Source organism: Chionomys nivalis, chromosome 19 (genome assembly GCF_950005125.1).
Source record: "Chionomys nivalis chromosome 19, mChiNiv1.1, whole genome shotgun sequence".
NCBI classification, from domain to species: Eukaryota; Metazoa; Chordata; class Mammalia; order Rodentia; family Cricetidae; genus Chionomys; species Chionomys nivalis.
Genome location: NC_080104.1, coordinates 57,245,386 through 57,259,939, shown reverse-complemented (window position 1 = coordinate 57,259,939; position 14,554 = coordinate 57,245,386). Strand labels below are relative to the sequence as shown.

General features: G+C 52.0%; 1 protein-coding gene across 2 annotated transcripts in view; it reads left to right on the top strand.

The window, feature by feature from the left end:
• Glp1r (glucagon like peptide 1 receptor) overlaps positions 1 to 13,946 on the top strand; it is a 34,756-nt gene extending 20,810 nt beyond the window's left edge. The window contains exons 6-14 of one of the 2 annotated variants that reach the window (XM_057752003.1): positions 1,006 to 1,159; positions 2,235 to 2,394; positions 7,178 to 7,238; positions 7,740 to 7,809; positions 7,921 to 8,009; positions 8,350 to 8,488; positions 9,686 to 9,727; positions 10,632 to 10,806; positions 13,402 to 13,544. In XM_057752003.1, the coding sequence (XP_057607986.1) occupies positions 1,006 to 1,159; positions 2,235 to 2,394; positions 7,178 to 7,238; positions 7,740 to 7,809; positions 7,921 to 8,009; positions 8,350 to 8,488; positions 9,686 to 9,727; positions 10,632 to 10,806; positions 13,402 to 13,472 (961 nt within the window). In that variant the 3' untranslated portion in view covers positions 13,473 to 13,544. Of the gene's footprint in view, positions 1 to 1,005; positions 1,160 to 2,234; positions 2,395 to 7,177; positions 7,239 to 7,739; positions 7,810 to 7,920; positions 8,010 to 8,349; positions 8,489 to 9,685; positions 9,728 to 10,631; positions 10,807 to 13,401 lie in introns of both variants that reach the window. The other variant, XM_057752004.1, reaches the window with a different exon arrangement.
• The last annotated feature ends 608 nt before the right edge of the window (positions 13,947 to 14,554 follow it).

Below are 14,554 nucleotides of genomic sequence, written 5' to 3'. Positions count from 1 at the left end.
GCGGTGAGATCTCTAGGGCTGCAATTAGAGGCGACAATAGCGCACATCCTCACGGGACTGCGGGTTGTAGAGGAAATAGTTGTCAGGATCCTCTGCTAAGAATGATGTTAGCTTCTGCTTGGGAGATAGCCTTTTGGCAGATGAGGTGCCCTCAGTTTGTCACATGGGGTGTGTGTGTGTGTGCATGTGTGTGTGCACGTGTGTGCATGTGTGTGCGTGCATGTGTGCATATGTGTGTGCATGTGTGTGTGCGTTGTGTGTGTGCATGAGTGCATGCTCACATGTTCACATCTACATGCTCTCCACATGGCTTACATACCAAGCATGTGGAAGCCAGGGAAAACCCTTGGCCATCCCTCTCGGTCACTGTCACCTTCTCCTCTTGAGAACAGAGTCTCTCGCTGAACCTGGAGCTAGGCTGGCAGCCAGCAATCCCCAGCCATCTTCTGATCTCTATGCTCCACCCCCACCCAGCACTGAGGTTACAGAGCTGCACACTTGATTTTCCACATGAGCGCTGGGGGTCTGAACTGGGGTCCTCATGCTTGCAGAGCGAACACCCTGACCCACTGAGCCACCTCCGCAGGCCTGCTACACATTTTCATCCGGGAGTCTACTGACATGGTACCTGCTTCCTTTTAAATTTCTACCATATGCCTAGACACACTGCCCCAGAGAACAGTACTGAAGTGTCATGTCCTAAACTGATCTGACACATTGTTTTGGTTACAATGTATGTAGTGTTTTGGTTACCTGTAACTGTCTGAGAGAAGGTACCACAGCAAGGTTAGAGTATAGGTAAGAAACAGGTAGTGACTGCTTGGTTGAGGGCCTCTTAGGCAGCTCTTCAGGGATTTTCAAGGTTGTGAGGAAAAAAGGCATTCTCAGAGGGAAGAAGCCGTCAACATAGTCCCAGAGAGGCTCACGTGCCTGATGCGTGTGTGGGCTGGCTCGGGAGCCAGTGTTGTCCATCTTGCCAGGGAGGGGCCCTGCTTTCTCCCTCAGACACTTGCACTGCACCCGGAACTACATCCACCTGAACCTGTTCGCATCCTTCATCCTCCGCGCGCTGTCCGTCTTCATCAAGGACGCCGCCCTCAAGTGGATGTACAGTACGGCTGCCCAGCAGCACCAGTGGGATGGGCTCCTCTCTTACCAGGTGTGTGGTGTGGCCTGGGGAGCCTGGGGATGGGGGGACATCGGTGAGGGGGTCCACTGCGGAAGCCTGGGATGAGTGAGGACAGAAGTAGCCCAGATTTGCCCTCAGGGAGTCCCTATATGATGGGAGAGGCCGTCCATGGGGAGTCCCTAGTGCTGTGGGAGAGGCAATCTACCTTGGGAAACTCCTAGTCTGATGGGAGAGGCAATACAGCACAGGGAGCCCCTAGTCTGATGGGAGAAGGCAGTCTACCCAGAGATGCCTAGTTTGATGAGAAAGACAGTTCAACACACAGAGCCCCTAGTTTGATGGAAGAGAAAGTCCACCATGGGGAGCCCCTAGTCTGATGGAGGAGGCAGTACACCTTGGAGAAACCTAGTCTGATGGAGGAGGCAGTCCACCTTGGGGAACCCCTAGTCTGATGGAGGAGGCAGTCCACCTTGGGGAGCTCCTAGTCTGATGGAGGAGGCAGTCCACCTTGGGGAGCCCCTAGTCTGATGGAGGAGGCAGTCCACCTTGGGGAGCCCCTAGTCTGATGGAGGAGGCAGTCCACCTTGGGGAGCCCCTAGTCTGATGGAGGAGGCAGTCCACCTTGGGGAGCCCCTAGTCTGATGGAGGAGGCAGTCCACCTTAGGGAGCCCCTAGTCTGATGGAGGAGGCAGTCCACCTTGGGGAAACCTAGCCTGACAGAAGACGCAGTCCTCCTGGGGCAAGTGTATCCAAGGTAAGAGATTCTGTCCTAGGGAATTCATTTGGACACAGGTTTCTCTGGATGCAGGCCCAAGTTTGCACCCCAGCCCTGCCATGTGCTAGTTGTATATAAATTCAGACCCACAGCTTCTCCGGGGCTCAGTTCTCCCAGCATGGGGGCAATAGCAGGTGCTTTCTTCTTCAGATGGGGTGGGAGCTGATGAACTAAAGCAGAGAGTGTCCCCAGTAGTGGCCCTGGCCATATGAAAACCCTTCTATCCCATGTTAACCATGCTAGGACAGTGGCCAGGCCAGGACCGTGAGGAGCGGCGGGTGGGGCGGGAAGCAGGGCTGCTGTCCCCATGGGACCCTTCTCTGTCCCCAGGACTCTCTAAGCTGCCGACTGGTGTTCCTCCTCATGCAGTACTGTGTGGCGGCCAATTACTACTGGCTGCTGGTGGAGGGCGTGTACCTCTACACGCTGCTGGCCTTCTCTGTGTTCTCGGAGCAGTGCGTCTTCAAGCTGTACCTGAGCATAGGCTGGGGTAAGGCCTTCTGTCGTTCACCTCCCCGCCTCCATGGGTACCCGCAGCAAGGGGTGGAACCCTCCCTTTAAAGCAATCTCCTTTCTTAATAGATTCTTCCACTCTCACATGGCCAAATATTCCCCTACCTGACCCTTAACCCTGCCACCCCTCCCTCAGAAGTCAGGACATTGTGCCCAGAGCGTTTCACACCCAGTGCAGGGCAGCATGAGGTCCTGTGGGAGATGCCGCATCCTGGGCCTCGCGGTGGGCCGGGGGTGAGCAGGGTAAGGGCTGACATAGGATGTCATTGCTGCGACGAAGGGAAGTCGGGAGGGGTGAGCAGCCGAGGAGAGCAGTAGACTGCGGATGTGCCTGGAGCCCGGCTGGAAATGTTCTAGCCAAAAAAAGTCTACTGAGATCCATTGTGCCCTTTTTTTTTGCTGGAACATTTCTGGTTGTGTTTCTACCTCTCGCCACATGGGAGCCACATGGAGTATAGGAAGGACTGCAGTTGGGGGGAGGATGGGTGGGGGGAGGTGAATGGGTTGGAGCCCTGCAGTGTCAGGGAGACAAGTGGAGACACCTCGCACAGAGGGACCAGCAAGTACCCCTAGCTGGGGCATAACAGAGGACAGGCCTGTGGTCAGTCCTCCTTGATTGCCTCCTGAAGTTCCAGAGCTTTTTTCCTCATGCCAAACCGGTAGTCCCTAGAGCTATTCTGACCTCTCCCAGCCTTGCCTTCCAGACACTTCTCAGCTCAGTCAAGGCAAACTGTCCTCTCCCATCCTGGTCCTGCTTCGGCCCTTCCAAAATGCTGCTTGGTGCTGAGAGCATCCTCTTCATGTCAAGGTTGCCAGTTCGCCCTTCAGGAAGCTGCGTCAGGTTTCCAGCCCCTTAGGGCCCTGCTTTCTGGTCCTCTCAGCCCCTCTGCACTCTCCTTGCACCCTGCTTATTTCTTCGGGTGCTCCTCAGCCACCTCAGGGATGAGGAGCTCTAATGGGGGTTAGTAGAACCAAAGTATTAAGGTCCCTAAGATGCAGAGAGCAACTGGCCCTTAGAAACAGAGCAGACACTCGCTCACAAGAGGCAGCTGGCTCCTGACTCTGGGACTTGTTGTCTCCCTGCCAAACACAGGTCTTGGCCTCCGCTTTTCTCCTCAGGCTCCTGCTGGTTCTGCTGAGCAGGCTTAGGTCTCTGTACAGGTAAAAGTGGCCTTGGCTTTGGCACATAGAGGTCCCCGACAGTCCCTTTTCCTTTTCCTCCTCCTCTGAGACCCAGTCCATCCTACTTGATCCTTCCTTCCTTCCTAGACCTCTTTATCCTGCCAGGCAAACCCATCAGGTGGGGCATCTGGAGCGTCCTGATGCTCCCTAGGGGTGGGTGCAGGGACTGGCCATTGAGGAGAACTCAGGGAAGGGCTTCCTCTGTGTGGGGGACGATCGCGTCTGTCCATTCTGGGAAATAACATCAGCGCTGTTTGTATCTGTCACCATAGCAACCTAAGGACAGGACCAATCAAAGGGATGTGTTCAGAAAAGCAGGGAGTTGATAGGGGTCAGTGGAGACATATGGTACTCTGGAGGTCTCTAAGTAAGGGATGGGGAAGGGTGCTAGGTCTTTCTTGCCTACCCCAGCTCAGGGCTCAGGACCTTCAGGGACATCATCCCCAACCAGAACATCTTTTATTGAAGAACTTGGGTGGGGAGAGACAGGATCAGAGAGAAAAGAAGAGTCACAGAGACCTGCGTGCTCTATGACTATGCCAGGAGTCCTAGCCCAAGTCGGGATAGACAGAAAACATCTTGCTTCCTGCTCAGCTGAACTAAAAGTTAAGACTGATGGAGTTGTGGGAAGCCCTTAAAAGGAGCATCAACTTGTGCTGCCTTCCATGCGCAGTTGGGCATCTCAGAAGGGTGAGAAGTGATGGTGGGACAACATGGTATCCCAGGCCCTGTTCTGTGCACCTGGTTGTCTCTCCTGGCTTGTCTTAGAGCACTGAAGCCTGGAAGGAGTGTGTCACCTTGGCAGGTGCAGAGCCATGCCCCTGTTTCTTTACAAGGTCCTTGTTCACCAGATGTTAGTGAATGGATGAAGCTCATTAGGGCTGATGACATGATCCAGCTCATTCTGGAGTGAGGTCTCAGAGAGAAAGACCAGTAACTGATGGAGGACTTAGAGTCTGAAGTTTCTGTACATGTATGACCTAAGAAATTGCATGGTCTTGTCTAGAGAGCTTCCCTTCTCTCATTGATATAGTTATTCCATTCCCACTGGGCATATTCTAGGGGGCAGGGTCTATTCCATGCCCCAGGCCTCCTAGGTTATCCCCTTATTTGTTCAGTCCAATGGATGCCTGTTTAGAAAGTATCATGGATGTTGGAATGGCTAGTCTATATAAAAATGAATAGGGTGGGGATAGCTCACTCGATCAAAGTGCTCACTGGATAATCATGAGGACAGGAGTTTGATTTCCCCAGAACCCACATAAAAAAGTTGTGGCCTACACTTGTAACTGCAGCACTTCAGAGACAGAAACAGATGCATGCCCAGGACTTACCAGCCAACCAATTTAACCTAATTGGTAAAGCCCAGGTTCCCCCAAGAGACCCTGACTCAGAAAACAAAGTAGACAGATCCTTAGGAATGACATCTGAGGTTGGCCTTTGGCCCCCACATACGTGGGTATGTACACTTTTATACACACACCCTTGGGCATAGATAGAGATGGACACCACACACACACACACACACACACACACACACACTGAATGTAATTAAACTTTTAAACAATAGTAATAGCAAAGTTAGTAAATGGACCAACAGGGAGATCTGATGATGGCCGGCCAACTGGTCCATTGTTAGGTCCCCTCCCCTCCCCTTGTCCCCCCCCCCGTTCCCCTCCCCTCTCTGAATCATGGGCCAGTACAGTGATCCAGACACACAAGTTGCTCAGTTGCTGTGACTGTGTGGACACCAATGAGTTAAGGACACTGATGACAGCGTTTGGAAAGGTTATGAAGTAGTTCTGCCCTGGAAATGTACACCTGAGAGAGATGCCCCCAAACCACATATGTGCGTGCATAGACCCTCCACCACACACACGAACCTATGTCCACACACTTCAATGTGCACATTGTGACCGACTTCAGACGTCCACATGACCAGCTTGAGATAGGCATAGGTGGAGGCAGGTGATGAGAATATTGATGCAGGAAGCCTGAGGGTGGCTGGAGTGGGGTAGGCTTACAGCCCCAGAATCTGTGCCTACCTGTGTCCTTTCCTCCTGTCCAGTTCCTCATCTGCCCTGAGAAGGCGAACAGCCCACCTGCCAGTTAACAAGCAGACTGAACTCCAGGGAGTCCATTGTGTAGACCTTAGAAACCAGCCAGATTGCTTTTCCATTGCTATCTAATAGTGATCTCTGAACTTTGCTGCTTAGAGCCACAAACTACTATCTCACAGTTTCTGGACTCAAAAGTCTCTAGTTCAACATGGCTGTGCATCCCTGACTCAGAATGTCTAGTTGGATCTGTCTGTCAGTCAGAGTTGCTGTCATCCAGGGCTTGACTGGGGAATCTATTTCCAAGCTCATTCATGGAGACGTGGGCAGGAGCCTTCAATTCCTGGGTGTAGGGAACTCAATGTAGGCTGTCAGGAAACACTTTTGGCACAACAACTACCCTTCTTTCTCCTCCCCTAACTAAATGGAGACAGAGAGAGAGAGAGAGAGAGAGAGAGAGAGAGAGAGAGAGAGAGAGCACAACACAAACCACAAGTCTTTAATCCTAGTACTTAGGAAGTGGATGGAGGAAGATCAGAAGTTCAAGGTCATCTTTGACTTTATAATAACAAGTTTGAGGCCAGTTTGGACTACTTGAGACCCTGTCTCAATGACAACAACAACAACAAGATGAATACCCAGAGGTAGTAATCACTGGGAACCATCTAAGTGGCTATCTATAAGCTGTATTAGTTAACTTTGCATTGCTATAATATAATACCTGTGATAGTTGTTATCATAAAGAGAACAGGGTTATTTATAAGATCACCGTTCTATAGATTCAAGTCAAAGATTAGTCAGACATGTTTCTTTGGGCCTCTTATGGGGGTACCACATTGCAGTATTGGGGTACATATGGATGAGTAAATAGTCCCCTTCATGCCAGGAAGAAAAAAAATTCGTCTTGGAAGGACTGCCCACAGGCCCTATATTCTGAAGACTCCACCACCTACTAGTGTTTCATTGATGCTTATCTAAACCCTGGCACTCACTGGGAAGTCTTACGGCAGCAATTGTTGATTGTGTAGGCCTCTGTGTAAATGGGACAGGCCTTGTCTCTCTTTTAGGCCTCGAACAGGTGCATGGGGAAGGGAACAAACACCTGAAGGGACTTCTGGGACCTGAAGGAGTGAACTGAGATGGGCATATGGGCAGATAAAAAGGAGGACAGAGCATCAGAGAGTTTCTGGTTCCCTCCTCATCCCTCATGTTCTCCCCACCACATTGTACTGATCTGGTGCTACTCGAGTGTTTGTCCTGGGGTCTCACAGCCAAGATTCTGGAGACAAAGGCACTTGGCACACAGGAGGAGCTGGTCCATGAAGAGCTCTGCCAGGAAGAACATGGGGCATGAGTGTGAAACCCTTCACCTCCATTCTCACAAGCGTGCTTGTAGGGCTGGGAAGGTAGAGGTGCTGGGGGTGTGAGGGTCTGGGTGTGGAGAGGACCTGGGCACTGTGGCAGCAGCTCTGTCCTGCCAGCTCCTCTCTCCCCTTTGTCTCTTCTTCCCCCCTCCTCTAGGTGTTCCTCTGCTGTTTGTCATCCCCTGGGGCGTTGTCAAATACCTCTATGAGGATGAGGGGTGAGTGTCCTGCTGCAGGACAGTGGCGTGCTGGGGTCTCGTCCTTATAATCTATGGGATTCCGGAACCCTGGAGCACAAGTTTACTACTTGTTTGGGAAGATCCATGGGATCAGCGGGAGTTTAGTCTATGAATTCAGTCTCTGATCTCTACTCTCTGAACCTACTCTGGGATTGTATGATGGTCAATATTGCTGGCTTTTGCAGTGCGTGGTACCTTCCTGATGGCTTTTACGAACATCAGAGTGAATAGCTGTTGTTTTGTGTATGATGCTGGGTGTGCATGTGACTGCTTGCAGAGGTCCATGAAGATGGGGGGAGAGGCATGGGTCTGTGTGTGACTCTGTATGGGGTGTGTGATGCCCTTGCAGGACTCTGCATGCATCTGTGGCTGAGTGGAGCACTTCCCTTGGCCTCGAGCACTTGTACCTTTGTCCTGCACTAGCCACTGGGGCCTCCGAGTGCCCAGCTGAATGCTTTATGTGCCTCTCTCCCTCCCTAGCTGCTGGACCAGAAACTCCAACATGAACTACTGGCTCATCATCCGACTGCCCATTCTCTTTGCTATTGGGGTGAGTGACAGAGTTGGGGACTAGAATGGGAGCTGGTGGACCTGGCCTGGGGCCAGGCTAATGACTGGGGGAAGGTGAACATTCCTAGCCTTCTGCTGATTTACTCTGCAGGTCAACTTTCTCATCTTCATCCGGGTCATCTGCATTGTGGTATCCAAACTGAAGGCTAATCTCATGTGCAAAACTGACATCAAATGCAGGTACCTTAACCAAGATGGCAGCAGGAGTGCCCTCAGCCTTACCTCCCACCAGAGAGAGACTCTGGGGCACTCTGTTTGGAGCCCTGTGTATCCCTCTTTTCCTACCCAAGCCTGGTCTGCAACCCCTAAACTTTTCTCTCTATTCTTAGCAGCCTCTGAGCTTCTGGAATCTTGACCTCTGCACCGTGCCCCCCACACACCTACCAAGGTGCCCTGTCCAGGGAGGGCATTTTCAGTGAAGAGTGTTCATGACTCAGATAGAGAGGGGGTGGGCACAGAGAGAAAGAGCAGTCTGTGCACGCGGGCCTGAATGACACAAGCGGTCTCACCCTATCTCCAGACTTGCCAAGTCCACTCTGACGCTCATCCCCCTCCTGGGGACCCATGAGGTCATCTTTGCCTTTGTGATGGATGAACATGCCCGAGGAACCCTACGCTTCATCAAACTGTTCACAGAGCTCTCCTTCACTTCCTTCCAGGTGACTCACAGCTCGGGGAACTGGCCTGGGATGTCCCAGAGTGAGGGAGGGGCGGGCACCAACCTACATCATATAGGTGGGGAAGATGAGCAGGATGAGATCTGGGAGGACAATCCAGGCCCCAAGTCACACTGTGGGAGCAGAGCCAGAGCGAGTGTCCCCAGGTGTTCAGACATAGAAGTCAGTCTTCTCTGTAAGCCCGTAGGACCAGAAGCCTTCCAAGATATGAACCTGGGCTACTAGGCGTCTAGAGAGAGGCGCTGCCATCCACTGGAAGCCTGCCAGGCAATTTATTACAAAGCATTCAGTCCTCCCAGGACCTACAGTTGTGAGATTATCCCTACTTGACATAACTGGAAACTGAGGCCTGGAGATGTTAAAACAAGATTTACAAGTTTCTTTACAAGTGGCTCAGCAGTTAAGAGCACTTGCTGCTCTTGCAGAGGACTCGGGTGTGGTTCCTAGCATCCATGTGTTATACAATTGCCTGTTACTCCAGTTCCAAGGGATTAGACATCCTCTTCTGGCCTCCAAGGACTTGTGCACACACATGATACCCCCCCTTACACACACACACACACACACACACACACACACACACACACAGAGCCCAGCTGCCTAGCTGTGGGCCATTGGGACCTAAGTTCAGCAGTTGGCTGGAGTGGGCGAGTTCTTCATGCTTTACCTGATCTAGCCTCCTCAAGAAGTGGTGGAACTTTCTTAGCACCTGAGAAAGGAGCCTCCTATTTCCTGAAAGGAAATTTTAAAAAAAGCAAAACAAAAGAAACAAACAAATAAAAACAAAACAAAAAAGCCTTGTCTGACAGGACTGGAGAGATGGTTCAGTGGTTAAGAGCTATGTTGGCAAAGGGCCTGGGTTTGACTCCCAGCACCCACATGGTAGCTCACAACTACCTGTAACTCCGGTCTTAGAGGAGCTGACACCCCCTTCTGGTCTCTGGGGGCACGAGGCATGTTGTATACAGACATACATGCAGACAAAGCTCTCACGCACGTGTGTGCGCACACGCGTGTACACGCAGACACATTTAAATTTATTTTGGAAATTTAAGAAAAAAAATTTGCCTATTCCCAAGCCAGCCTGGGCTGCCTGATTTGAGGAGAAGGATCCCAGGGGCTAGTTGCCCGGGTGCCTCCTCTTGGCTCCCTTTCTGCTAACACACCTCTTGTTTGCAGGGCCTGATGGTAGCCATCTTGTACTGCTTTGTCAACAATGAGGTAAGGGCGGCAGAGGGATGGTAGGGACTCTGCTGGGGCTATTGCCATTGGCTGGTGTGGGGCTATGCAGTGTGGGTTCGCTTCAGTCTTTCTAGTTGAAACTTCCAGTCCCTGACTGTGGCTAAAAACTGAGATGATATCTTGCCTTTATATTCTACTCTGTGTCCCCAACACACACACACACACACACACACACACACACACGCACACCCCTAATGAAATAAGAGCTAAAGGAAGACCCAGCCTTGTGTTAAAGGGTTAATTGACTCTTTCAAGCAGGGGTGTCTGACCTTTTGACCTTGCCTTATGCCACTGCCATCCACAAATGATTTGGGCCACATTTGCCGCTGTCCTAATATTCATGTAGCCCTTAGGCTACAGGTTGGGCATGCCTGATTTATTGCAAAGTGATTTCACACACATGTACCCCAGCCACTCTTGTGGCCTCTGCCCACAAGAGCTGTTCTTCAGATCCAGGAGTTGCCATGGCAATGCCAGGTACTTGTGACCTGAGACGATGGCTTGGACGTTGGTCTCGTGTGACTGTCAAGGCCTGCACCAGCTGCTGGTCGGTGGGGAGTGGGTCTAGGGAGGACTGGCGATGGGTTTACTGCGGCTGGTGTCGAGGGCCACAGTGAAGTCGCTCAGGAGCTGTGAGTGCTCAGGAGCCATGAGTGCCCAGCCTGTTCTGCACAGCTAAGCTGTGTGACCTCAAGCCATCTTGCCATCTTCGCCTCTTTTGCCCAGGGGTCAGTGGAGATAAGAAAGATTTACCAAACCCTGAGCTTGATTGGTATTTAGTCGGGGAAGGATCTTGGGCTTCAGTGGTCAGAGGGCAGGGAAGGGTTAACAGTGGAAGGTGCAGATGCCACGCCTGATCATTTATTCATTTACTTCCTTTTAGCCATTCATTCATTGGGGTGCAGGCTCTGTGTGCCACCGAGCTCAGGTGAACGCCAGAGAACACTTTGGGGGAGTCGATTCTCTCCCTCTTCCACGTGGGTTCCGGGGATCCACTTCAGGTCATCAGGCTTGGTGGCAAATGCCTTTGCCCACTGAGCCATCTCACCAGCCCCAGGGTATTGTTTTTTCATTTCTCTAACTGATCAATGAGAGGACCTCACCTCAGAGGCCCCTTCCTTGGTTGAGTGGTCGTTTATTTGACTCACAGAAGCAACCTGCAGTGAGTGCCTGCTGCAGGCTGAGCACTGTGCTGGGAGCGTGGGTGCTCAGAGCAGGAATATGCAGCCTTGCCTATCGGGGACTCTCTGCTAAGTGGGAGGAGATGCAGCCGGAGACTGTGACAGACAGGAAGCCAGAGGTTAGATGAGGGCGCTGGAGTCAGACTAGACCTGGGTTCTAATCCTGACTGAGCCCTGGGGAAATATTTATAATTCCTGGGGAAATAACGTTCTTCTCCTCTGCTGCCTCCGTTTTACTTGAGGAGTGATGGCTGCTTCCCAGGGTTAACGAGGAAGGGAACCAAAATGGCGTTTTATTTTGGGTGTGTGGATATGTATGTGTGCACAAGCGTGTGAAGGCCAGTGCAACATCTGTGCCAAGTATCTTCCTCGGACACCCACCACCTTGGTTTTGAGACAAAGTCTTTTGCTGATCTGGAGTTCAAAAACTAGTTAAAGCCCCAGGAATCCACCTGTCCCACCCACCACCCCCATCCAGTGCTGGGTTTATAAATCTGAGCCAACATGCTCAACTTGTTTTTAAGATTTAGTTTTGTTTTATGGGTCTGACTGTTTCACCCACGTGTATGTCTGTGTGCCCATGGAGGCCAGAAGAAGGCACTGAATCCCCTGGAAATGGAGTTACAGATGTTCATGAGCCACATATGGTTGCTGGGAATTGAACTTGGGTCCTTTGGAAGAGCTGTCAGTGCTTTTAACTGCTGGAACATCTCTCCAGCTCCCCCTGCCCAGCTTTTTATGTGAGTTCTGGAGATCCGAACTCAGAACCTCGGGTTTCTGAAGCAGGTGATTTACTGACCAGCCCATCCTCTGCAGCCCCTGGAGGGTGGTTCTTGAGGACAAGTGATGGCTGGGGCCACCATGGAGGCTTAGAAAAAGTGCCAAGGGAAACAGAATCGAGCTATCATGTGCTCTAAGTCTTACTGGTTCAGCTGTGCCTCCGTTTACTAATTTTCCCCTCTATTCCAAGTGGGAGACCGTGGGGGATTTGCTTTCCTGCAGCTGGACGGAAGGGCGCCCTCCCCTTGGGCTCAATGTCCCCACCCCAGCTATCAGCACTGCACAAACCCAGCCAGGCAAGGCAGCCACAGGTAGTATCTGCTATGCCTCTTTCCCTTACCCTCTAGGCCTGGGCTCCATGACACTGTCTGGGACACCAAGGCGCCCTGGTAGGCGGGATCTGGGTGATCTTAGCCCTACCCAGTGCAGAAGTTCTTTTAAGGGATGGCATGTGACCACACAAGGTATCTGGCTGGGCTTAGCAAGCCGGATGACATGGAAAGAGTAGAGGAGGGGTGTTTGCTCAGGGGCAGGTGGGGGCATTGGCAGTGAGCCTCTTGTACACAGCCGCTGGCCGCTGGCTCTCCTGATGGCTTGGATCTGAAAGGAACACAATCCCTAGACACTCCTAGATGGAAGGTCTGGTGGTGAGGATGGAAAGGCAGACAATGAGAAAAACTCCCTGAAGAGTGATCCAGCCCTCAGGACACGCTGTGCAGCTTGTAAGAGCTCTCTCTGGAATCCCAGTCCCAGAACTGCCATGGAGCCAGCATTACCACCAGCCCTGGAGGGACTCGGAGCCTCTCAGTGTTCTGTGTATCGTTCTGCCCCAGCGATCTGATCTTCCAGCGTCTGACCTTCTAAGGGGCCTCTTCCCCTTGGGAAGGCCTGAGTTCAGCACAATGGGGGATCTGGGTGGCTGAGCTCACCTGGGCAGATTGCCCAGCCAAGCTCCCTTCAATTTCCCTGGATGGGATAGGTTCAAAACCGGGCACAGAAGTCCTGGGTCTTGTCTAGTCCTGCTTCCTTCACCCCTTCCCTGCCCTGGGAGATTCAGAAACTGAGTGAAAACCTTAAGGGGAATCTGGGCTTGCTAGTTTACACTTGTAATTCCCAGCATTTAAGGGGCTGAGATAGGAGGGTGAAGCCTGGGCTATATAGTGAGATGTATGCTCTCAGAAAACAAACAACAATGACCTCAGACCCAGACAAAACAAAGCAAAAGCTCCCAAGGGAGCTTAGACAGCTGCAGGGTGTCACCAGGGTTAGGGGTGGGCATGCCTTCCCTTTTCACTTGTCTAAGCCTCACGGTGAGAGCACTTCATAAAGAGACCCCATCTTCTCCCAGTTCTACCCCCATCCCTGCGTCTCTACCTCGCTCTCATTCTCTTCTGCTAAACAATACTGTGATGGATTGTAGAAGGTACTTAGCTGAATCACTGACTTTAGAGAGAGAAAGGGCCAATTAGGTCATCAAGCCCATCTCTCTCCCGAGGAGAGGCAGAAAATAGGAGACAACAATAAACAATTTTATTGGGATATTAATTTAGGCGCCTGAAGACCTTGACTTGTGTCTCTTAATATAATCCAGCGGATTTTTTTCCCTTTCCTGCTAATGTAATAACAGGGCCATTTTGTGGGCAGTTGGTTTGCCTGATGGCTTTCGCTTCCCTCTCTATTTTCCCACGGAAGGTCCAGATGGAGTTTCGGAAGAGCTGGGAGCGCTGGAGGCTGGAGCACTTGAACATCCAGAGGGACAGTAGCATGAAACCCCTCAAGTGTCCCACCAGCAGCGTCAGCAGCGGGGCCACCGTGGGCAGCAGCGTGTACGCGGCCACCTGCCAGACTTCCTGCAGCTGAGCCCCAGTGCTACGCCTTCCTGTGGTCCTTGATGCTGGCTAGGTGTCCATCCCAGGTGGGAGAGACCCTCCCAGGGACAGGGACGGGGAGGGACACAGGCACACACACACACCCCTTGCTTTCCCTTCTCCAAACCTCTCAGACAGGCAAGTGGACAGTGCCTCCCGGGACTGTAGACACATGTTCTCCAAGGAGAACAGCCTGCTAATTTAATCACCCTGGCAGGAAGAGAGGAAGAAACGATTGCGGCTAAAACGAGGAGGACTCCTTCCTGTTAAAGCCACAAGGCCCTTGGGGTTCCCTCGGACAGAACAGCAAATCAGCCCTGGACTCATACTCAAGGGCACTTGCTGGTTAGTGGGGTTTGGACTTGTGAGAGGAGCGGTCCCACGAGAGACCCACAGTTCTAACCTTGGCCGGCACAGAGCTTGGCAAGGTGAGCGGCTGCTGGGCTTTGTGTCTGCCTGGGGTTGCCACCTGCGTCAGCCTCCTCATGAAAGAAGAGCGGCTTGCTCCATGCGCCTGGGTTGCTGGCATTCCCTTGTCCACCCGTTCATCTCACCATCCGTCTTGCCTTGGGACCAGGGGCTTTCTTGGAGCTTACAACCCGCAGCTCTGGAAGTGGCTGTGAGTGATGTTTAGGATAAATACCAAGGAGATGCTCAGAGGTTGCCGTTGCTGGTGCCCGCTTCTCACCCAACCCTTTAAGTCACTTTGCTTTTAGCTTCTGATGTGCCTAGTGGTACTAGGGCAAGTCATATGGTGAGGAGCCCAGACCTGGGGTGTGAGGTTAAGAAGCTCAAATGCCCTCCTCTCAGGTTCATGTGGAGTCACTTAAGGAATGTCCCCCTAGGAGTCTTGATGACATGAATCTAGATGAACAAGATATCCATTGCCTCCATCCCTCCACCATATCTGTGACCAGATTCCATGTCTAGGATGGGAATTGGGGTACGCCCTCTGAAACCAATAGCTCCTGACATTG